Raw genomic sequence first — 22111 nt, forward strand, 5'->3', positions numbered from 1 at the left:
GACCGTATCACGGAGGGTACACGAACGCACTTCACAGTCTGGTCAGGAGGTTGCAAGCCACAGCGGAGGAGGGAGCACTGGGATATTCCATTTCCTTGATAGAACAGTGCCTTAAAGTGTACAGTTTTAACTCGTTTCCTATGCTTCGAGCCCCTGGAATAATCACTTTCCTGTATGTTCTACGCATACCACGTTAAAGTAGAATGTGCCTGAGGATAAGCATCATTTAGAGACTTTTAAAAAGGTTTTATTTCTTTGTCATGAAAATCATATACTATTTGACACAGGCATGTTTGTGTTCTATATACACCAATAACGTGACTTATATATGCGAGAGTGTATCAGGCGTTGAACTATTGAGTTTTTAAATGAGCAAACCCACCAAAGAATCCATTTCAGAAATGCCGCTTCGACTCAAGATCGCCTTAAACTCCGCTTTGCACGTTTTCCTAACCTTCTCTGGACCCCCTGGAATCCTCAGCTGACTCATTTGTTAAGGGCCCATTCATGTTCTCTGGTGTCCCTCCCTCTGGGATTAATCAAAGAGAACATAGGCATCTCTATAAAGCCCAAGCCTAAGGGGAGGCAGAGCCCATCTCATTTGTGTCCGGTGCCTACTGACTTAGGTCCCAGCCATGCGGCCCAGCACTTGTTTTCATGGCCTCCCTAATCTCCCTGCTTCCCAGTGGCCAGAGGAATGTTCCAGATTGGGGAGCCCAAACCATCACCTGCCCTCAGCAGCTGTGTGGCGATGGTCCCCTCTTCAGCCTTCCGCCCCAGTCGCCATGAAGGAGAACCTGAGGTCTTAAGGTTCACACACTCTCAAAGGAGCCAGCGTTCTTGGGCATAGAGGAGGGAAAGCCCTTCCAGTTTTTAGAGCTTCCCCCCAACACACACTGAGCTTCAGGCCTGGGGGTCTAAAGGAAAGCGGAATGTGTTCATTCCCGAGAAGCAGCGTCCCACACCAGCTGCAGGGTTCGGTGACTTCTCCATGAGAATGCACGAGCCACAAACTCCATGAGAACGCACAAGAACACGAGCCATAAACAAAGCCTTCCTCGTTGCACCCAGAGCGCACAGCCGTGCTCCCGAGCAGCTCTCCGGGCCTGGGGAAGGCCTACAGCTGGAACATGCTGGTGGCCTCCACGTTGTGAGAGGCAGAACAGGTCTTGGAAGCCTCCTCGGAAGACTTCCATGGACCTGAGACACCCAGGTAAGGGAGACAGCCAATGTCCCTCATGAGTTTCCAGAAGTTCCTCCGAAACTTCAGGCCAACAAAGGCGTAGAGCACGGGGTTAAGGCAGGCCCGCAGGTAGGCGACGGCCTCTGTGATGATGACGGCGTAGTGGAAGCTGGTCATGGTGGAGTACTCCCAGCTCGTGCTATGGATGAGCTTCACGAGGTTGAAGGGCGTCTGGGTCAGTAGGAACACAGCCACCACCAGGAAGATGATCTTCAGGGATTTGTGCTTCCGGAAGCCTCGGGCATGAAGCAGGGTCTTGATGATGACTGAGTAGCACACCATCATGGCGAGCAGGGGCAAGAAGAACCCCAGCGTCATCTGGGCGGCGAGAACTACAGTGGAAATCTCTTCATTGTGATAGCCACAGACAAGCTTGTCGAGGTCATGGACGTTGCCGTAGATGATCTGTGGCAGGGAAACCAGCAGGGAGATCACCCAGATAAGCAAGCACATGGCCTTGCCCCAGGCCATCCGCCTGGCCTGCTGGTTGTAGGCCTTGGTGGCCTGAACCACCGCAACGAAGCGGTCCATGGTGATGCAGGTGAGAATGAGCATGGACGTGTAGAAGTTCAAGGTGTAGATGCCCAGCAGGGTCTTACACATGACTTTGCCGAAGACCCACTCTTGGATGCTGGCGTAGGCCCAGAAGGGCAGAGTGCAGACGAACACCAGGTCAGCCAAGGGCAGGTTCATCAGGAACACGTCGGTCAGGCTCTTCAGCTTCTGGTAGGAGACGTACACAATCAGCACCAGCGAGTTCCCCAGCAGGCCGCAGACGAACACCACCAGGTACACGGAGGGCAGAAAGAACTTGCGGAACTCCAGGAAGCGTTCGTGCCCCTGGCTGCTGTCATTGGAAGTGTTGAAGAACACATGGTCAACGTAGTCATCCTCCATGGCGCACGTTCCCGTGAACGCCTGGGAGGCAAACACAGCAATTATAGACGGGGCCCAGCGTGACACTCCTGTTCTCCTGCAGTTCTGTTGCCCCACTTTTAGGGAGCAGGTAGTCCGTTCCAGAACCCACCTATGTTCTGCTCAGCGACAGCACAGTCCTGTGTACCAGAGACAGCCAGTGCTGAGGGGGTGGTTGCTCCAACGGCATGAGGGACCCTTAATTAGCCCTTAAATCATAAGGCTCGCACCCACCTGGGAGACAACATGTAACCACCCCATGCACAGCCCGGAAAATCCGGTGCACTGGTCTCGAAAGCAAAGGTCCCCGTGTGGTAGGATGGGGATGGTGACCTTCTGGAAGTACAGAACTGCTTTGTGGTGGGCAGGCTTGCCTTCATCTGCCCGTGCTGTGCCTCGCTTTCTGTTAAATTAGAACCCCGAACTCCTCTCTGTGGAAGCTAAGGTGCGTATCCCCCCACTGAGCGGGGGTGGGGGGCTCTATTGAGGAGACCTCCGGAGACCAGAAGGGGTTTGGAGGATGACCAGAACTTCTCTGCCTGGGTAGACAGTCCATCCTGTCTCTTCTCGCCCTCCACTGCCTGGATTTAGGTGTGCAAGAAACCAGGCATGGTGGTGGAGCCGGCCACAGCCAACCCAGCCTGCCCCTTATCGCCTGGCACGCCTTATCCACCACCAGAGCCTGGCTTCTGGAAGACTTCCTCATCTTCGGGAATCTTTTGAAAGGAACCCTTTCCCAGAAGGGAACATTACTTTAGCTGGTGTGACTGGCAGCTTAGGCCCAAGGGGTCTCATTTAACCAGTGGAAGATCTGGTTGAAATGGGACGCCAGATGGGCTCCTACAGGGGGTGCTGGGTCCAACCTCGCAGCGAGGTTTGTAGCAACAACCAGAGAGCCGCCTTTCCTGCCCGGGGCTCCCAGCCTTTCAAGGCCATCCCTTCCCTCTGCCCCCACGACTGTGCTGAGAACCACAGACAGGACGTGGGGGTGAGGTGCTGTGGCGTGGGAGCAGGGGCAGCTGTGGCGGGGCTTCAGGCCACTGGTCTGCAGAGACTCAGCACACAATGCGGCTCACCACTGGTCACCCAGGGCCATATCCTGCTAGAACCTTAAGAAGTCTCCAGAAAAACAGGCATTTGGTTTAGCAAAGTCAGAATGTCAACTGGCCAGATGAGGGCCTGTCCAAGGAGAGATCACGTTCTCCTTTTCTAATCTACTCGAAGACTTTTTGTCCTGCCTGGAGATGCTATCAGCCTTGGCACTGCCCCCTCGGTCCTCGTGGGGACAGAGTGCCCTTCTCTCCAAGGAAGGACCTCGCTTCTAGGATGCGACTGCTCAGTGAAAGGTCCCTGCTCTTAGACCAGAGAATGTGCGATGTGGGAGGGTGACAGGCCATCCGGAGTCCTCAGGCCCCACCAGCTCTGTGGGCTACTGGGTTAAGTAGGTCAGATGAGGGCATGTTTGTGTTACTGCTTCATCGCTTGGACAACAAAACAAGCGGCTTTGCTCCCCTTCAGAGTAATATCAAGTCTCCATTCCTGCCTGACATACCTTTGCCTGTTTATAAGAAAATCCTATTACAGCTGCTGCTGGCACATTAACACTGATGTTAACTAGCTTCCCAAAGGGCTGGTGCAGGTCCATTTGTACTATGTTATGCTGGACAGATTGAGGCCACACAGTTCTGTGCAGATAGACTAAAAATTAGTTTCCCTTTGGGGCGCCTGGAGCTCTTAAACATCTGACTCTTGGTTTGGGCTCAGGTTGTGATCTCAGGGTTGTGAGATGGAGCCCCACATCCAGCTCCCCACTCAGCATGGAATCTGCTTGGGATTCTCTCTCCCTCTGCCCTTCCTCCCTGCTTGTGCGTTCTTTCTCACTGTCTCTAAAATAAATGGGTAAATCTTCTTTTAAAAAAATCAGTTTCCTTCTAGACAATGTTAAAATCACTCATTTCTTTATCCTTTTTTTTTTTTTTGACAGACAGATCACAAGTAGGCAGAGAGGCAGGCAGAGAGAGACAGGAGGAGGAGGCAGGCTCCCTGCTGAGCAGAGAGCCCGATGAGGGACTCAATCCCAGGACCCTGAGATCATGACCTGAGCTGAAGGCAGAGGCTTTAACCACTGAGCCACCCAGGCGCCCCCTCATTTCTTTATCTTTAATAGCCAAAGTCCTATGTTGATTTATGCAGGGTTCTTTAATTTAAAAAAGAAGTAATATATTCAACTTTGGGAGCAGTGCAAATGTCTAATAATAAATAAATTAGCAAATTGCAATTCAGACATAAAATAGAACATGACTCAGATGTTTAAGAAGTGCTTTAAATGGTTCTGGAGAAAGCACTACATGGACACGACTCCGAGCTGCAGAGGCACAAAGTCAATGTGCACCGTTAGCCTTGGCTGTTACTGCCACAATGAACAGATGACCAAAGGGGTATAAAAGTGGTCATGGTGCTTAACTTTGATCGCAAACCCTTTGAGAGTCTTCTGAAACTGCAGACATTTTCCTCAGAAGTAACATGCCTACCTGCCTTTCGTTCCGAGGGCTGGTGAGCCCTTTGAGTCCCTCTTCCACGTATTCTGTGGACCCTTGTTTAAGAATCCACGATGGCGGGGCACCTGGGCGGCTCCGTCAGTAAAGCGTCAGACCCTTGGCTTCCACTCAAGTCATGATCTCAGGGTCCTGAGATCAAGCCCCATGTCGGGCTCTGTGCTGGGTGTGGGGAGCTTAAGATTCCCTCTCTCCTCTTCTCTCTCTTCCCCTCCCCCCCCCCAAAATTTAAAAAAAAAAGAAAGAATCCACGATAAGTTTTGTGATTTTGATGATGTATATATTTATATATATATATTTTAAAGTAGGTTCCATGCCCAAACGTGGGACTTGAATCATGACCCTGAGATCGAGAGTCGAATGCTCTACCGGCTGAACCAGCCAGTAAAAACAGCAACAACAACAAAAAAATGCCCAGAGTTTTTCAGCAGTTTGCCTCTAGCTGTGAATTCGTGAGGATTTATTTCCCTTCTCGCTTTATGTTTGTCTATCTTTCCGAAGTTTTTGCAGTGGTCTCTTGACTCACATTGGGAAAAGAAACGAGACAATCATCTGAGAGCCTGTGTTCTAAATTATAATGCAAAAGAAACGAAAACCAAGAATCAGAGATTATTCAGTGAACAGATGTGGCCAGTGGCTAGACTCTCCCCGTCTCCCTGGGAGGGCAGTACCAATGCCATCAGCTTATGAGCTCTCTGTGCCCAGAGCCGTGCTAAGTCACTTCACAGTCCTCGGGTCGTGGGGCGGAGGTGGAATTCGAACCAAGAGCAGCCGAGCCCTAAAGCCCGGGCATTTTTCCCCCCACCCTGCACTGCAGGCAGGGATCAGAGGACTCCAGCAGCCTGAGGTTACTACCTGCCTTTTAACTCTATAAAGAAGAAGATAAATGACTCACCGGCGAAGAGACTCTGTCAGTTTGTCCTAGAAGTGAGCTCGTTTGAAGCAGCAAGGTCTGCCTCTGTCTCTCAGTGATGTGGTCCGTGTTTCCGTTCACTGTCTTCTGAAAGCCCTTGGTTGGTGATCATAAGAGACCCAGACCTACCCACCCCTGCCTTGTTCATCAGAATCCACATGACCAGCCTGCATCTGTGTAATTTGGGGGTCAGAGATAGGAAGCCGTGGCTCTCACATCCTGCGCTCCCTGCTGCCTGGCTATGGACGTAATCACCTGTCAGGACCTCAGAAGGTTTTTATTTGTAAATGAAGGGGGACAAGAAGTAGGTCTGGCTCAGGCAGCCCACTGAAGACTCATGGCATTTGTACCGTGACATAATTTCCTTCACTAATCATGTCTCTTTGGAGCCGTTGGGGCCTGGAGCAATGCAAAGTCCATGTTGTACCCCAGGTTCAGGGTATGCATGCTGCTCCCGCATGACAGCCCCGGAACCTCACAGCAGCCCTGCAGAGTAGGTACTGTCCCCATTTTACAGGTGGAAACACTGAGGGCCCTGGCCGAAATGGACAGCCCCACGTGCACACAGCTAAAAACTGGCATTTCCAGGAAACAAACTGAGGTCTCTCTCGTCTCCAGAGCACCGGAGGGCTCCTAGGGGACAGGTCAGCCAGACGGATAACTAAACCCACATGACCCAGAGTCCTCTGGCTCCCTGAAGCTGTCCTCACTCTTGGAACACCCCAGGTACTGACCACCAGGTGACAACACAGTTCTAGTTGTTGGTCTCCCTGCCCCAGGAATGCTGACTTCTGAGGAAGAACACCCCGGAAGGTGGGAGCTAGAGGGATGCTGAGGGCAGGAGCCATGAGACTCTGTAGAGTGTGTACCTCTAGACAGGTGGTAGGTGGACACAGGGGCCGACGGACGACGAACAAGTGAACAAGCCAAACCAAATACTGCAGGGCTGAAGGCCAAAGCACCCATCCTCTGAAAGAGACCTTCTAAGGCAAGACATCCCTTCGGAGCGAGCCACCCTTTCCTTTTGGAACCTCTTGCGCTTTGAGAGATGAGCTTTTCCTAGCTTTTCCACTTGGGGTCAGTTCCCAGAACAGAGTTAGAACAGCCTGAGCCTTGTCAAACATGTTCACGTGACTAGGACCTTGTGGCTTGGAAGGACAAGCACTTGTACTCCGTGGCAAGCAACGGGCGTCGCCCTGGCCGCCTCCATGACCATGTGTGGGCTCATGGGGTGGGGGTGGGGGGACAGGTTCGTGTGTCTGAGAAAGCATGGCTGCATTTGGCATCACCGTTCTCCGGCGGAAAGTTCTCCGGTGGAAGGCTTGCAGCCAGACCGGAGGAGGAGGAGGGAGCCACTCACCCTCTAGGGGCCAGAAACTCATTTCAACCACTTCACCTAGTGCCAGTGTTACCACCTTATCTGCCAGTTCGTAGCGCTCGGTATTTCAAGGGTATTACTTTTCTTTGAAACAAAACTCTGAACTTGACAAGGGCAACAGCCCAGTCACATATCTTAGATTTCCCCTGGAATACTTAAACGTTTTCTAACTAGAACTGGGGGAAGGCTAGATGGGAAGCAGCAGCCACGCCCGTTGCGGGTTTATCTTGAAGTCAGAGTGCGCTGACTTGCCCACTTTTCCAGAACCCCTGATGTTCCTGATGCAGAGCATCAGGCGGGACGTCAGTCTCAGGACCCAGGATGAAGGCAGTTCCTGCTGCTGGCAGAAGCCTTGGTGCAAAGCGCTGGCAGCTGATGGGGACCGTGGAGGATGAGTTTGGACCAAAAGCCTCAGAAAAAGAGCCCAACCAGAAGGCAGCTCCGACCAGAGCCAGGTTGGCGTGCCTGGTGCTGCCTGGCTCTTGGTTCTGAGGCTGGGCATGTGGGCTTGGGTATTGTGGTCAGACCATGGTTACTAAGTAATCAGAAATCAAAATACCATAAGTGCTCTTCATCACTCGGGTTTTGGAAGGCAAAAAGGAAGCCAATGACTGAAAGAAAACCCACCAGGAACTTACTTTTAAGAGTCGAATGGGAAAACGCCCCCAGAGCCCACAGAGAGTGGGCTCAGCACCACGTTCCGAGCCCGTGCCGCTCAACTGGCACCGTCCGCGAGGACAGGCCTGTCCTGAGTCTGCACCGTCCCACTCGGTGGCCCTTGAGTCCCTGTGGTGGGGCCGATGCCACCAAGAAGCCAAATGGTTCGCTTTTCAGAACATTGTGATGGGTCTGAGTTCGGGCGGCCCCGTGAGGCTGGTGGCTGTTGTACGGGGCAGGGTGTTGTAAACATAGAGCTGTCTGCTGACCGCGCCGGCCGGGGGACCCTGGGTAGTCAGGCGAAGCGGCCCTTCTCATCCTGCTGCTTGGCGAGGCCGAGGAGCAGCTGGAGCCCTCCGAGGAAGGCGGTCAGCAAGACGCGCGGGCTGGGGGGGTTTCCTAGGCATCTTTTCTTCCTCTGCCGACCCCGACAGCCTAGGATCTGCACCACCCCCACCCCGGGCAGTCTGCAGGGCTGAGGTGGTACCGTAACTACATGAAGGAGTAGCTGAGACATTTCGATTTGTGAGAGGGAGCTGTTGTAGATTCCAGCCGTGGAGACCAAGCCAGGGGACCCCGCCCCGTCCCCCGTGACGCCTCATCCAGGCCGGCATGGACCCCTGCACTGCATTGCCGGGGACTGGCTCACCATCCGCCTTGTCCGCGGACACCACTTTATCCCCACGTGTTTCTCAAGTGGAGCCTTGTTTAGGTCCTCCGTTTGGGGACTTGTGGGACAGAAAGCCAGCTCACCGTCGGGCACGTAATCTGGACGTTGACTGATCCTAGACAGTGTGCGGGGCAGGATCTCTGGGGGTGCTGGGATGACCAGCCCCACATGTGTGCGCCCCAAGACAAGGTCAGCTCTCCTGACCCCGGGCTCAGGGGCGGGAGCTCAGCAAGAGAGAGTGACGTGCCATCAGCTGTCACCATCGGCAGCTGGAGGCTCACATGGCCAGATCAAGGGGAGGAAGGAAGGGCGCTGTGGGCACCGAATGGGTCTCAACGTCTCAGGAAAGCCACCCAGTGGCAACAGAAGGAAATGGTGCTGGCAGGAGAGAGGGTGCCCCCTAGTGGCCGTGCTTTTGTTCCCCGTCCTTCCCAAGCTGGTGTTCTGTCTGCAGAGCCCCGCGGTAAGATACGCCTTTTACCTGACTACCCAGGGGCATGCATGGGAACACGAAAGCAAAGCAGGAGCCCCATGACGCAACACTGCCCCTGACAACACACAGTATACTGTTGCTTAGGCATTTTCTATTCGACTTCTTCTAGTGTGGGTCATGGCTTCCTAAATTGGTTTGTGACCCACTCAATGGGTCGTGACCCACAATTCGAAAAGCCATCGAGAAGAAACCCCTGTGCTTCTAATCCTTACCCTCGGCACACATCACCCACCCACGCCCGCCTCGCTCAGAGCCTTAGCCAGGGCCGGGAGAGGCTGGGGACCTACCCAGGGAAGCACCTACTTACAGGTAATGAGGACTTGTCTGTCATCATGGCCAGAGAGGGGGAGCTGGAGGAGGAGAGGGAGTGATGGGTTCTGACGTCTTTTCTCCTCCGTGCCGGAGAAGGCGAGAGAACCAACCACAGCTTCAGAGTCTGTTCCATCGAATGTTACTTATCTTCCTCTCATACGGTGTTTGCACTTTGCACAAGGATGAAAGCAAGTGACCTGAGGCAGGCCTAAGTGGCCTTGAGCACATCTTGGCTCCTCAGGCTCCCATATCCGTGGCCGTCAAGTTGTGGGGGGGGGGCGGGTAGGTTGATCCCTTGAACAGCGTCTCACACTGATGTTCTGTGATTGCATTTATCCTGGGAGAAGGAGGGGGGATCTGGAGGCCCGTGGTCTCAAGAGCCATGGGAGGAGGTGAGCAGGGAGGAGGTCAAGGACTGGGCCGGGGAGGAAGAGGAACAAGGAGGGACGGGGCTTGCCCTCAGTGGCAACGGGCAGGTCAGGCATGTTCTTGGTACATCCTCCTTGGGAAGCCTGGAGAAGGCCAAGGGAAGAATCCTTTGGAACCTACTGCTCTTTTCCAGCCAAGCATTGAACTTGGAGCAGAGCCCGGAGTCCATCTGATTCCATCTCCTTCTCCCACGTAGAGAAGGGAGAACCTCAGAGGAGGGACGGGCACCTAGAGTCACAATTAGTCATAAACCCAAGACTGGAACCACCTGGGAGTGAGGACACCACTGAGAGCCACACAGCCTCTCCTGCCCTCAGGAGCCCCAGGGAGCTCCAGCTGGACAGATGAAGCCCCCATTGCTCGGGGCTCCCTGTGCTCAGCCCCCGAAGGGTGGGGTGTTTGTGAAGATGGGCTCCCCCACTTACCGTGGGCTGAAGGCGACTGCCCAGACAGCCCCAGCCAGGCAGTGAGGTGCCAGTGGGTCTCTGGTGATCCCATAGCCCTGGTAGCTCCCCATGCCAGCCCCCACCACCGCCCCCTTACAGCTGTGCCCTGACAGCAGAGTCTCACCTCCCAGTGGCCTCAGCATGACAGCAGATGGGGATGGGGCAGGGACAGGGTAGCTGAATGGCAGAGAGACTGCTGGGCCTGGTGGAGAGCAGGCATGACATCGGGCCTGGTCCAGTGACACCCTGTCTTGTGCTCAGAGCTTTCCCAAGAGGACAGAGGCCTCTCCCTGGGCATTACCCGTCCCTCTCCGGGCAGAAAGACCTTGTAAGGCTGCGGTGGGTGTGCCGCTGCTGACCCTGTGTCTGCCACTCCATGCAGGGCTCGGAGGGTCCTTATCCTTCAGGGACCCGGCCTTCGTTCTCTCTTTGGCTTTGTCAGCATTCCTCTGCCCTTTTCCGAATTTCCACGTGCTTCTTAGCACGTGGCACGTACACTGTTTGGTTCCTGCAGGTGGCAGGGGCCGAGCTGCTGCATGCCAGTCCTGCAGGGTAGGTAGGGACAGCTCAGCTGCTGCCCACCCCTACTTCCAAATGATTCTCAGTCTGGGGGAGACAGCTCCCAAAAGAGCTAAGTACGGCCCGGCGTAAGGAGGGCTGTGACAGACTGGGGGCCCCAGAGGTGAGTGGGAGGGAGGAGCAGGCCAGATGGGGGCGGGCTGCAGGTGGCCACGTGTCGGCCCCAGTCACAGCCCCAGACTAGTGGCACAGGACTGTACCTGCCGGCGCACTGAGACACAGTGACACATGGGAGATCTTCCTGCCCCCACAGCAGAGTGACAGCTGGGATGGGCTGAGGGGAGACTCACTGAATTTTGCCCGCTCTGCTCTCCCACTTTCTGCCACCACAAGGAGGACCCCCGGGGCCTCAGGTGGACGTTCGGGTTCTCCTGACTGAGTGGGGAGCCTCGGGCTCAGATGCGGGACGTGGACTGTGGGAGACCATCTGTAGCCTCTCCCTGCAGGCAGGTTGGACACTCCGACCCGTTGAGGGCAGTGAAATATGAGCAGTGGGTACCGGGGATCCCTTCCCAGCAGAGGTGACAGCTGCCGCTCCGGGCAGAAGCTCCGTGAGCAGCAGGGTGAGGCCACTGGGCTGCCCTGAATCTCCGGTGTCCCGGGGATGGTGTTAGGTTAGGTCCTGAGCTCATGCGAGCGCAGGAATGCACCGGGAATCCTACAGAGCCGGTCCCAGGCGCCACGCACCCCAGACAGCGCTGTCATATTCCAGCAGAAGTCACAGCTGCCCTCCCAGGGGCGCCATGAACTTGGTGCCCAAGTGGGTGTGAAGGTGGCGGAGGCAGAGCCGTCTGAGCACGAGGTCTGGATGCTTGCTGCTGGCCACCGACCTTTTCTGGGCTGCTCTGTGTGTGTGTGTGTTTCCAACTGAGAGCGTTTGCTGGGGGTTGGGGGGGCATGCCTGCATCAGTGTTCAGCACACACCTGGGCAGACATCTCTGGGCACCACAGTGGGAGGGGTGGGGCTGGACTGCGTTCACTCGAGTTCCCTTGGGGGCCTCAGAGGTCAGGCGAGTGTCTCCGGGGCTGATCTGGTGAGAGCCCAAAGGGTACCTGTCAGGGGAGGGAGGGAGGGAGGCATTGACCTCCCCCCAGAGACATGTGGGGAGACTCCTCTAGGGCAGTTGAGAAGGGGTTATTGTGACATTGAAAAAGCTACGCTAGGTGGGAGATGTTCCTTGTTAACAGTTGTCCATGAGGCAGATGGTTCTTCTTTTCTGGACTCCGTTTCCCCTGACCAGGCCTGGGCACTCGAGCTGGTTGGGCTTGAGGCCCCTGAGATCACACAAACCCACTGGCCGAGCCAGCGTGGGCCTCTGGCTGGATGGGTGGTGAGCTGGAGTCCAGGTGTGGGGCACCGGCCTGCGTCTCCAGAGCTGCCTGGGCGCCCGTGTCCCCGTCAGTGAAAAGGGGGGACTGCAGTCTGCCTTCCCAGAGTAAGCAGTTCAGTGAGCGTTTGAAACGTTCCATGACGGAATAAACACACAAAGGCTGGAGTTCAAGTCCAGTAGATGTCTCTGCTGCCGGGCCTCCTAGAGCCTCAAACTCACGTTGCTGTGTGCTGGGGCTCTCTGAGAGGGAGCATATGGTGCCCTCCGCCCCTGGCCCTGGTGTGTCCCATCTCCCACCTGGAGCACAGTGGAAAGCATGGCGTGTCTGTGCCGCCGACTGGCCCCGCTGCTGGCTGTCCGTGCAGCCGACCGTGGGTGGTGAGCGAGAGAGGCCAGGTGGCTTCGTCCCACTGCTCCCTCTCGGCCCATGCTGTTTCCCGGGTGTGTGTCCTTCTCCCCAGAGATGGGCCAGAGCAGGCTTGGCTAGTCCCGGCCAGGCGCCAGCCAGGCAGGACCCTGGGACACTAATGGCGTTCCGCTGGCGTGGGACAGGAGGGTGGCCCATCTGAGTTGCAGGCAGCCCCTCCCCATGGCCACCGGAAAGACCCTAGAGACCTCGTGGCAGCCCTGTTGGCTTCTCCCAGTCCTGCCTACTCAGCCCTGGTCCCTCTGCCCCTACGTGCTGGACCCTCTGCCCTGGCCTCTGGGACCGAAGGACCCTGAGCATTCTGAGTTTGGCTACACGGCTCCAAGGCTGGGGGCCCCCAGGATGTGGGACTCTGTGTGCCAATGGCTAAATGGCTGTGTGTTCTTGTGGGTGACATTCCAGGGACACCATGTCAACCTCGCTAACCCCTGAGGACACTGAAGACATGCCACCAGGACAAGATGCTGAAATCTGCTTGCTGAAGTCTGGAGAGCTGATGTAAGTGACAGGTCTCCGAGCAGGACTCCCCAGGCTGTCACTTTAGGGGAGGAGGAGCTGGAAGCACCCCAGAGGCTCTGGGGTGGAGGAGCTGGAAGCACCCCAGAAGCACCACCAATGGTGGCTTCTTGTCTGTCCTTTTTTTTTTTTTTCTTTTAGTACAATTTATGTAAGGTAAATTCCCCCTTTATGTGCACGGTGTTTAGATTCTGACAAATAATACAGTGTAATCATCCATCGTCCTGTCAACCTCCAAGCCTAGCTGGCTGCACGTCCTAGTTGTGCCAGAGACGGGAAGGTCCCAGGTCCAGAACAGAAAAGTGTCGCCCCCATGTGACCTCAGTGAAGACCGAGAGCAGGTCCCTCACCCTCCGGAGCTCCCCATGCCCCCATAGCCATCCCTTCCTCACGCCTCCTGTGCCTTGTGTGCTGCTTTTTTGAAAATAACTTTGTTTTGTTCTCTTACTGTAAGAGCAGTACCTTTTCATTGTAAAAAAAAAAAAAAAAGAAAGAAAAGAGAAGAGAGACAAGCAAACCGCTTCAGTGTAGAGCCCTCCAGTTTTTAAAAATACGTATGTACATCATTTTCTATAAAAAGAAAATATTCTGCATCTTACTTCATAGTCTTTTAAGACTTATGGCTGTGTGAGTATTTTCATGTATCCTGTTCTTTCTCTCCTGGGTTGTGTCTAATGGCTGCATGATGGTTTAATAGTCACTGAGTAGATTCACAGATACCGAGCACCTAGGAGGCAGCAGGTATGGTCTGTTCTAGGTCCTTGGAGTACATCAGTGAGCAAAACAAAGATTCCTGCCCTCATGTTTAGTTCATATTCCAGCAGAGGTGGACCATAGATGTAAGTAAACAAGTGAATTACATTGTGCATTACAAGGTGCTATGGCTCTGGAAAGGAAACAAAGTAGAGTGATCTTGAATAAAGCGGCACTAAGAAGGTAAGACCATAGGGAGTTGCCATGCAGCTCTATGAGGGAACAGCATTCAGGCAGAGGGAACAGTTGGTACAAAGGCCTTGGGGCAGAATGGTATCTGCCATGTTCAAGGAACAGGGAAACAGCCCGCGTGGCTGAAGCAGAGAGAGCGAGAGAAACTGAGTCAGAGAGGGAAGGGGGCCCATGTCACATCAGGCCTTGTTGACCATTGTGAGGACTTTGGCTTTTAATCTGAGAGAAGGGGGAGCCCAGAAATGAGGTTTGGAACAGAACGATGACTTAATGTAATTTACATTTGAAAAAAGATCATTCCGGTTGCCATGTGGAGAATGACTATGGAGGGACAGGGCAGAGCAGGGAAACCAGTAGAATTTACATTTATGATGTGAGTTCTGTAGACAGTGGGCTCCTTTTATTTAAGATTATATTTGAGGCGTGCCTGGGTGGCTCAGTTGGTTCAACATCTGACTCTTGATTTCAGCGCAGGTCACGATCTCAAAGTAGTGAGCTCGAGTCCCACGTTGGGCTTCATGTTGGGCAAAGAGCCTGCTTAATATTCCCTCTCCCTCTTTCCCTCCTCCCACCTCCTTCTCCACCCCATCCCCTGCTGCACTCGTGTTCTCTGTCTCTCAAAAAAAAAAAAAGAAGAAGAAGAAGATTATATTTGAGCAGAGATGGCAAACCCTTGATTTATTTTTTATTAGCCTCTCTGGGGAGACTGAGGATCATCCTCCCAGTGAACAGCTCAGATCTCAAAAGGTTAAAAAAAAAAAAAAAAAAAAAGACTAGAAGAACAATCTAAGGGACTGGGTGCAAGGGGAGAATTCTGGAACATGAAATAAAATGGCCCAGCATCATTGGAGACTTCTGTCAGGATGACTGCTCACATGACCATGCAGTAAGATTTCCATCTTACAAGAAAGGCCTCTTTTCCAAAATGGACCCTTCTGCCTACTCTGAGATTCTTGAGAATCATGAACACTGGGCAGGGCTTTTTGTACCATAATCACAAATGAAGCTTCAGGGAACACATGGGAAAACGTGACATGGAACTAAATTTTCACAAAAGTGGAATGATTTTTTTTTTAAGATTTTATTATTTATTTGACAGAGACAGATCACAAGTAGGCAGAGAGGCAGGCAGAGAGAGAGAGAGAGGGAAGCAGGCTCCCCGCTGAGCAGAGAGCCCGATGCGGGACTCGATCCCAGGACCCTGAAATCATGACCTGAGCTGAAGGCAGTGGCCCAACCACTAAGCCACGCAGGTGCCCCTAAAAGTGGAATGATTTTGTCAGGGCTGCTCTGTAGAGCATTTTGGGTTTTTTCATCCTTGGCTACTCTTCTCATTAGCATAGTCCTGGGGAGTATTTCCATCCATCTCCACAGCTTTGAAGGCAGACAGAACTCTCAGCCCCATAACTTACTTGCTGTGCAGTCTTGGGCGAGTTTCCTAACCTCTCTGAGCTTTAGTTTCCACTGATACATGAAGGGAGACAGTAATAGATTTTGGCAGCAAAAGGCAGTTTGGTGTAGGGGACAGGTAGTGGCTTCAGATCCGACCTGGGTGGGCCCAGAACAAGTTTCTTAATCCGTTTGGATCTTGGCTTCTTCGTGTGAGATGGGAGCTTCGAGCTGCTTCTTTTTTTTTTTTTTTTTAAGATTTTATTTATTTATTTGACAGAGAGAGAGATCACAAGTAGGCAGAGAGGCAGGCAGAGAGAGAGAGAGAGGAGGAAGCAGGCTCCCCGCTGAGCAGAGAGCCCAATGTGAGGCTCAATCCCAGGACCCCGGGATCATGACCTGAGCCGAAGGCAGAGGCTTAACCCACTGAGCCACCCAGGCGCCCCAGCATCGAGCTTCTTGATGCAACCGTGGAGCTGGCACAGGAAGCCTGCAAGCGGAGGGCCTGGCAGGCCCGGGCCACCACCTTCCCAGTTCAGAGCTGAGGTGGGACTAGCCCAAAGCCACACCACCGCCCAAGGCCACACTAGTGTGCACTGTCCAGGAGGGGGCGCCGCTCAGCCAGGAACAGGCAGCCGCAGGGGGACAGCCGGTTCACTCACTCCCAGAGCATCCTCTGAGGCCCTCCTCACACCCAACAGCAGACAGGCAGAGGAGGAACCTCAGGCTTACGAGGAGGTGAGCCCTGCAGCAGACAGGAAGCAGGGCAGGTACTGGAGCCCATTTAAGAAAAGCCAGGGTACCCCTTGGAAACTTCCAGCAGGCACAGATTTTCACTGAAAAGAGGGACGGCTGAGAGGGCAGGAAGTTTCTAGTGATGGGTGTGCTTCCTGCCCGTCCCAGTTAACATAGAGGGCAGCCTGGACCTGGAGAGAGGAGAGGGCCAGCTGGGCAACTGGAAGCTTCGGGAGGGCTCTGGAAAGCTAAGGCCTCTGTAGCCACTTCCCATGCATGGGGGCACAGAGCACCTCAGGCCAGCCTTCACCTCCGGCCGCCTTTGGGGACATGCCAGCCCCACACAGGCAAGGATGGTCATCCTCATGTTTGATTTCTGTGTCCCCAGTGCCGGCCACCATGCCCAGCACCTGGTCAGCACTCTCCGTGGTTGGGAACTACATATCCAGGCTTCTGCCATAATCAAACACATCGGGCAATGGTCCCCCCCACCTCTGAGCCGCAGGTGAACTTTCCGGCGGGCTCAGGCACATTGCCCGTTTGATCAGGGCCCTCTCTGCATTTGGATTTTAGGATAAAACTACCTCTCACGGTGGACGAGATCGCCAACTTCGGGGAGAGCAACAGGGAGCTGTTCGTGCGGTCCAGTACCTACAGCGTCATCCCCATTACCGTGGCCGAGGCAGGCCTCACCATCAGTTGGGTCTTCTCCTCCGACCCCAAGAGCATCTCCTTCAGCGTGGTCTTCCAGGAGGCAGAGGACACACCGCTGGATCAGTGTAAGGTAAGCCGGCTCCCTGCAGGGGGCTTGGGCTGACCTTTCCCAGTGCAGGGCCACAGCCAATCCTGCCTTCTGCTGGGCAAGCCTCACCTGGACCATGGCCACAGCCATGAGAAGGACACATGGAGAAAACAGGGGGACAAGCCCTCTGGGCTGCATCCCATGGGGTAGGCAAAGCACCTGACCTTAGCCACCTTGAGGAGGGAAAGGTCTAGAGGCTGGACAGTGCTGTCCTCAGGTCTCTGAAGGTTGCTCCTGTGTAGACAGCTTCTGTCTGACTTGGGGACGGATCACCAGAGGATATAGACGTGCGACCGAGTCTCAGGGTCATTTTGTTCACAGAGCCATGCAGAGCAAGAATGGGTCACCGTGAAGGATGTCATGAACTTGGTGTGTTTGGCCTCTCACCTCAGAGACACTTAGCCATTGTGCACTGGGGCGGTGGGGCTCGAAGTCATGGTGGCAGATCCCAGTCCATAAAGTCCTAAGACAGTCTAAGCATGGGAATCTGACGATGGCCTGCACTGCGGGTCCCAGTCTTGGCTACATGTTAGAAACACCCACTCCCAAGGCCACAGCCACACCACTCCACACCACACCACAGCCTATGGCTGGGACACAGGCTCCCCCTAGGTGAGTCTGGTGAGCAGCCAAGGTTGAGAGCCATGGGTCTAGCTCGAGGGATTGGGAGCCAGAGCAGAAAGGATGGGGTGGGATCCAGAGCCCAGAACAGAAGGTTGAGCAGGACTTGGCAAGTGGCTGATTCAGTACAAGGGGAGGCAGAGCTCGTTTGGGTGGAAACTTGAGTCCCATTTGAATCCACGTTGGTGGAAGGACCGGTGAGGCCAGCCGGGAGCTTAGGGTGGACATCAGGCTGCTGTACCGTGTAGAAATGTCCATGTTCCAGCAATGGCAAGAAGCAAGGTGGTGGAGAACGACTTGAAGTCACGTGGAAGGAGACTCCTGTGCAGTGTGCGTGAGAATATCCTTGATTCCCTCTAGTGTGTGGGCTGCCAGCTGTGGGGGGCTCGGGCAGGGGCTTTGGCCATGCCACCTGCCCACGTGTGGCTGAGCCCTGGGCCTCTCCCCTTGCTCAGTCACTCATGGCCCTGGGCGATCCGTGTGGTTCCTACCAGGATTTGGGCCTCGGAGACCTGGAGGAAGACCCTTCCTCTCCAGCCTTCAGATGGCCTCTGGGAGTCAGGACTGCCAGTGTGTTTCTCAGAGTGGCCGCCAGGGGGCAGAAGGCGCCCATAGACAGAGCAAGCGAGCCTGGTGGTCCGGTGCCGTCTGCCTTCAGCCAGTCATGCGGTGGCTGTTTCTAGTGCCTAAGGAGCCCTGGATAGACATCAGCCTGGGAACCTGTTCCCAGAGCCACGTCCTCAGCCTGTGTCTGGGGGACTCCCCCAGGATCCCCTGACCAGCCTGGGTCTTACAGGCTTTCGTGCAGAGAAAGTGACAGCGCTCAAGGGTGTGATTGTGGAGGTGTAGACACAGGGGGCTTGCCTTCTGCTCAGAGTCACTTGCCAAGTTCGGCTTAACCCTGGGCTCTGTTGGCACCTGTCAGAGCTAGGAAGAGAAGGGACAACATGGCTCTGCCCTTGAAGAGAGAGCCCTCCCCTTGCCCCCAGTGAACAGATGACCACGGTTCCGTTTAGTGTCGTGCTGAGGGTGGGCAGGCACCCCGGGGGGCAGCCATCAGGGGAGGAGGCCTTGGGCCAAACCAGGACGCATAGAGGGAGCTGCACGGACAAGGTTAGCCCTGTCCCCAACAGTACCCAGCAGACACTGCCCAGCCCCCCAGAGCCACCTCCTCTCCAGAAGGCTTCCTCAGTCAAGGTCGTGCCTCGGCACTGAGATTAGAAGCCGGGAATTTGGGAAAACCCTTGACTGAAGAGATGGTCCATCCGGGACTTGAGGCTACGCGTGTGCCAACCCTGTCCTGAAGCCGGGGGACCGAGTGGGGAACAGGACCCAGGCCCTGCCCTCTCTCTGGGCAGAGGACCCATGTTTGGCCAGAGAAACTCAACAGCCCACCTGGGGCCACAGAGAGTCAGAGGAGCAACCAGGACCGGGAGCAAGAACCTTAACTTTGTGGTTTTTTTAGATAGCTTTATTGAGGTATAATTTATATACCAAATAATTGACCCATTTAAGCCATACAGTGTATTCACAGCGTTGTGCAACTGTCGCCACTAGAATTTTAGATCATTTTCATCATCCCCCACAAAGAAACTATCCCCACAAGCAGTCACTCTGCAACCCCCACCCCCAGCAACCACCCCCCTCTTTGTCTGTGTAGCCTTTTGTGACTCACTTCTTCAATCCAGCATAGAAACCTCGCTTTGCACCAGAGCCCCGGCCCACGGGAGCCCATCCAAGTATCCATAAAAGCAGCTTGGGCTGTCTTGCAGACACGTGGCATGAATGAGGGCTCAGCTGTGGAGGCCCCGGAGGCTGGTGGGAGGTACTCCCAGAGCTCACCCAGCAGGGACCTGCCTCAGGTTTATTCCAGAACCCCCCATCTTCTCCCCACCACCTCAGCTGCGTGAGCTTTGGCACCAGAGATGACCTCATAGATTTTGACCATGGTGAGAATACCAGAACTGAGATGAATGAAAAGTCTATGATCTAGAATGTTCTAAAGAAATGAAGCACATTGTCTTAGACATACCCTCCTCAGGCGACTTGCCTAACGAGCTCTCGGTTGTTGCTTTACAGTCAAGGTAGTAAATGCCGAGGTTGAGGGCTGAGGTGCCCAGACGCCCCTGTGTAAACCGCAAGCCTTCCTGTCCAGCAGCTCCTCCCCACCTGTGCTTGCTGAAGTGCCCAGGCTCAGCATTGTTAGGTTACAGACCCTGGAAGCAGACCCAACCTTGCAACCTCCCAGAATTCTCAGCCCCAGGTGGAATTAGAATACAATAGAACATCAATGGAATGTAATAAGACCAAGCATAGAAGTGGTTAGCCCCAGATCCCACCCAGAGTGCATCCTCAGGTATCTTTTTCCCCTCCAGGCTTGTCTCTGGCCCTTCCCACTCCCTCACCACCGCCAGCTCCCAGCCAGTGCAAATGTCCTGTGGTATCAGGAACACACTGCTTATGCTCTCTCCTGTGCCTGTGGGATCTCCCTTCTGACGTGTGCTCTCTCTTTGGCCCATGTGTTATTTAAGAGTGTGTTCTTTAGTTTACACATATTTTTGGTCCAGAGATGTGTTTATTTCTAATTTAACTCCATTGTCTTCAGAAAACAGGCCATATAACTTGAATCCTTTTAACTATGAGGTGGGTTTGTGGTTTTTTTTGTTGTTGTTTGGTTGGCTTTTTGTTTTTTGTTTTGTTTTTTGGGGTTTTTTTTGATGGCCTAGAAGATGGCCTACTGGATGTTCCCAGTGCACTCGAAAAGCAGGTGTGTCCTCCCACAGTCAGGTGGCATGTTCCATAAATGTCACTTGGGCTGAGTTAGTTGTTCTTCAAAGCTTCCATCTTCTTACTGAGTTCCTGTCTGTCATTCCATCAATTATTGAGGGGCATTGAAATATACAACGGGTAATTGTAAATGTATCTATTTCTCCTTGGAATCCTACCACTTTCAGCTTCATGTTTTTGAAGCTTTCATTAGGGGCATCAGTGTGAAGGGTTGGTCCATCTTCCTGATGCATGAACACCTTTGTCATGAAGTTATCCCTGGCCACATCCCTTGATATAAAATCTATTTTGTCTGATACTAGTCAATCCAGCTTTCTTTGGATTAGTGCTACCACAGTGTATCTTTTTAACATGCTTTTACTTTTAACCTATTTGTGTCTTTATATTTAAATTGTCTCTGCTTATGGGCATGATGAGGGTTGGGTCAGCCTGATCACCTTTGCCTTTTATTTGGGATTATAGACTGTTTATATTTAATGTGCTTATTGATTGGTTAGGGTTGAGTCTGTCATCTTACTGTTTGTTTTCTGTTTGTCCCCTCTGGTGGTTGCTCCCTTCTCATCTGAAAGTGGTGAGCTGAGGCAGGTGTGGGGCCCACCTGTTCCCTCAGAGATCACTGTCCTCTGTTGCCTGATGTCCAGTGTCTTGTACATTCTGTCTCTTTTTGGTTATCTCTTGGGAGAGTAAATCTTAGGTCTTCTCCCATGTCTCTGAAGATGTTTTTCCCTTTGCCTGGGAAAGCCAGGCCTCTCTCGAACTACCTACCTCATCCAAGCTGAGCGTCCCCTCCTCCAGGATACCTGCCCTGACCCTGCGCCTCTCTCCCCTCCTCCCCCAGGGCTGGGATGGGTACCCCTCCCAGTTCTCCCCTCACGACACACTCACTGTTATAACTGAACAGTTTTTTCATCTGCTGTCTCTGTTAAACCACAAGATCTTTGAGGGCAGAACCTTTTGTGGAAACTTAACTTCACGTTAGGAACCCTGTGGCCAAGGTATAGGGTTTCCAGAAATGTGCCTCTGTATTCAAGCATAAATTGAAAAAGCCATCACATCGTTAGAAGCATTTTGGATTCAGTCATTTTGTTCAGGGTAAAAAAATGTTTAAAGGGAATAGATAATGGAATTTCAGAAAGCTGTGTTTCTGAGAAGGGGGCAGCACTTAATTTCGTAAAGAATAAAAATGCTCACTTTTGGGGCAGCCCACCACACTAGGAGCTCCCAAGTTGCTCAGTGTTAGCCGTGGTCTGCAAAGCCTCTGTCTGTGTGACCTTTCACGTGTAGTCAGCCTACGTGGGCGGCTGAAGGATGCTTTCTGAGACCAGACCCATTGGGGTATTGATCCCTTCTAAAATCTTTCTGAGTTTCAGTTGGCTCTGTCTTATTTCCCATTTCCTCATTTCCTATCAGCCAGGCATCCGACCATATCTTTAGTTTTATAGTGTCTTAGCTGGTCAGCAGGTAGTAGACGTTACCCTCGTGAGAAAGACTGGCCATCCAGAGGACCAACCCCCCACACACACCCGGCCCCGTCCAGCGCTTACCCTGCGCTCAGCTTTGCCCCCCGACAGTGAGGCCCTTAGAACATGTCCTGAGAAAACAGCTATTTCCTGGAACTAATCTCTCATTCTTGGGGAAGGCAGAGGGTAAATAGGAGGCTGAGGCTGATGCCTGGAAAGATGAGAGGGCCGTGGGGCCCATGGACCTGCAAGGGGGCCGGCAGGAGAGGCAGCCTGCTGGGGCCAAGTGAGAAGCCACAGGTGGGGCTGCGTCTGTTTAGGCCAGAGCGGGCAGGGCTCAGGGGCCTCACAAAACTCTTGTGAAGAGACGGGAGTAGGCAGGGGTTCTGCCTGTCCTGTGAAACACCCCTTGCCCCGGGCAGCACAAGGCCCAGCAGGAGCCAGACAGATCGATTTCACCTCAAATACACCCCGGCTTCCTGAAGCCAAAAAAGGCCTGCTCCTCCAG

General features: G+C 53.7%; 2 protein-coding genes across 6 annotated transcripts in view; one reads left to right on the forward strand and one right to left on the reverse strand.

Moving 5' to 3' along the window:
• FYCO1 (FYVE and coiled-coil domain autophagy adaptor 1) overlaps positions 1-22111 on the forward strand; it is a 73381-nt gene that overhangs the window by 45068 nt on the left and 6202 nt on the right. For all 5 annotated transcript variants that reach the window (XM_047695823.1, XM_047695845.1, XM_047695840.1 and 2 more), the window contains 2 exons: positions 12751-12846; positions 16507-16717. In XM_047695823.1, coding sequence (XP_047551779.1) covers positions 12751-12846; positions 16507-16717 — 307 coding nt within the window. The remainder of the gene's footprint in view (positions 1-12750; positions 12847-16506; positions 16718-22111) is intronic.
• On the reverse strand, positions 232-5844 carry CXCR6 (C-X-C motif chemokine receptor 6). The gene is made up of 2 exons (XM_047695849.1): positions 5609-5844; positions 232-2161 (listed from the first exon to the last, which is right to left on the reverse strand). The coding sequence occupies exon 2, from the start codon at positions 2138-2140 to the stop codon at positions 1118-1120; it is 1023 nt and encodes a 340-aa protein (XP_047551805.1). The 5' UTR covers positions 2141-2161; positions 5609-5844; the 3' UTR covers positions 232-1117.

This window comes from Lutra lutra, chromosome 1, assembly GCF_902655055.1.
Source record: "Lutra lutra chromosome 1, mLutLut1.2, whole genome shotgun sequence".
Classification (NCBI taxonomy): Eukaryota; Metazoa; Chordata; class Mammalia; order Carnivora; family Mustelidae; genus Lutra; species Lutra lutra.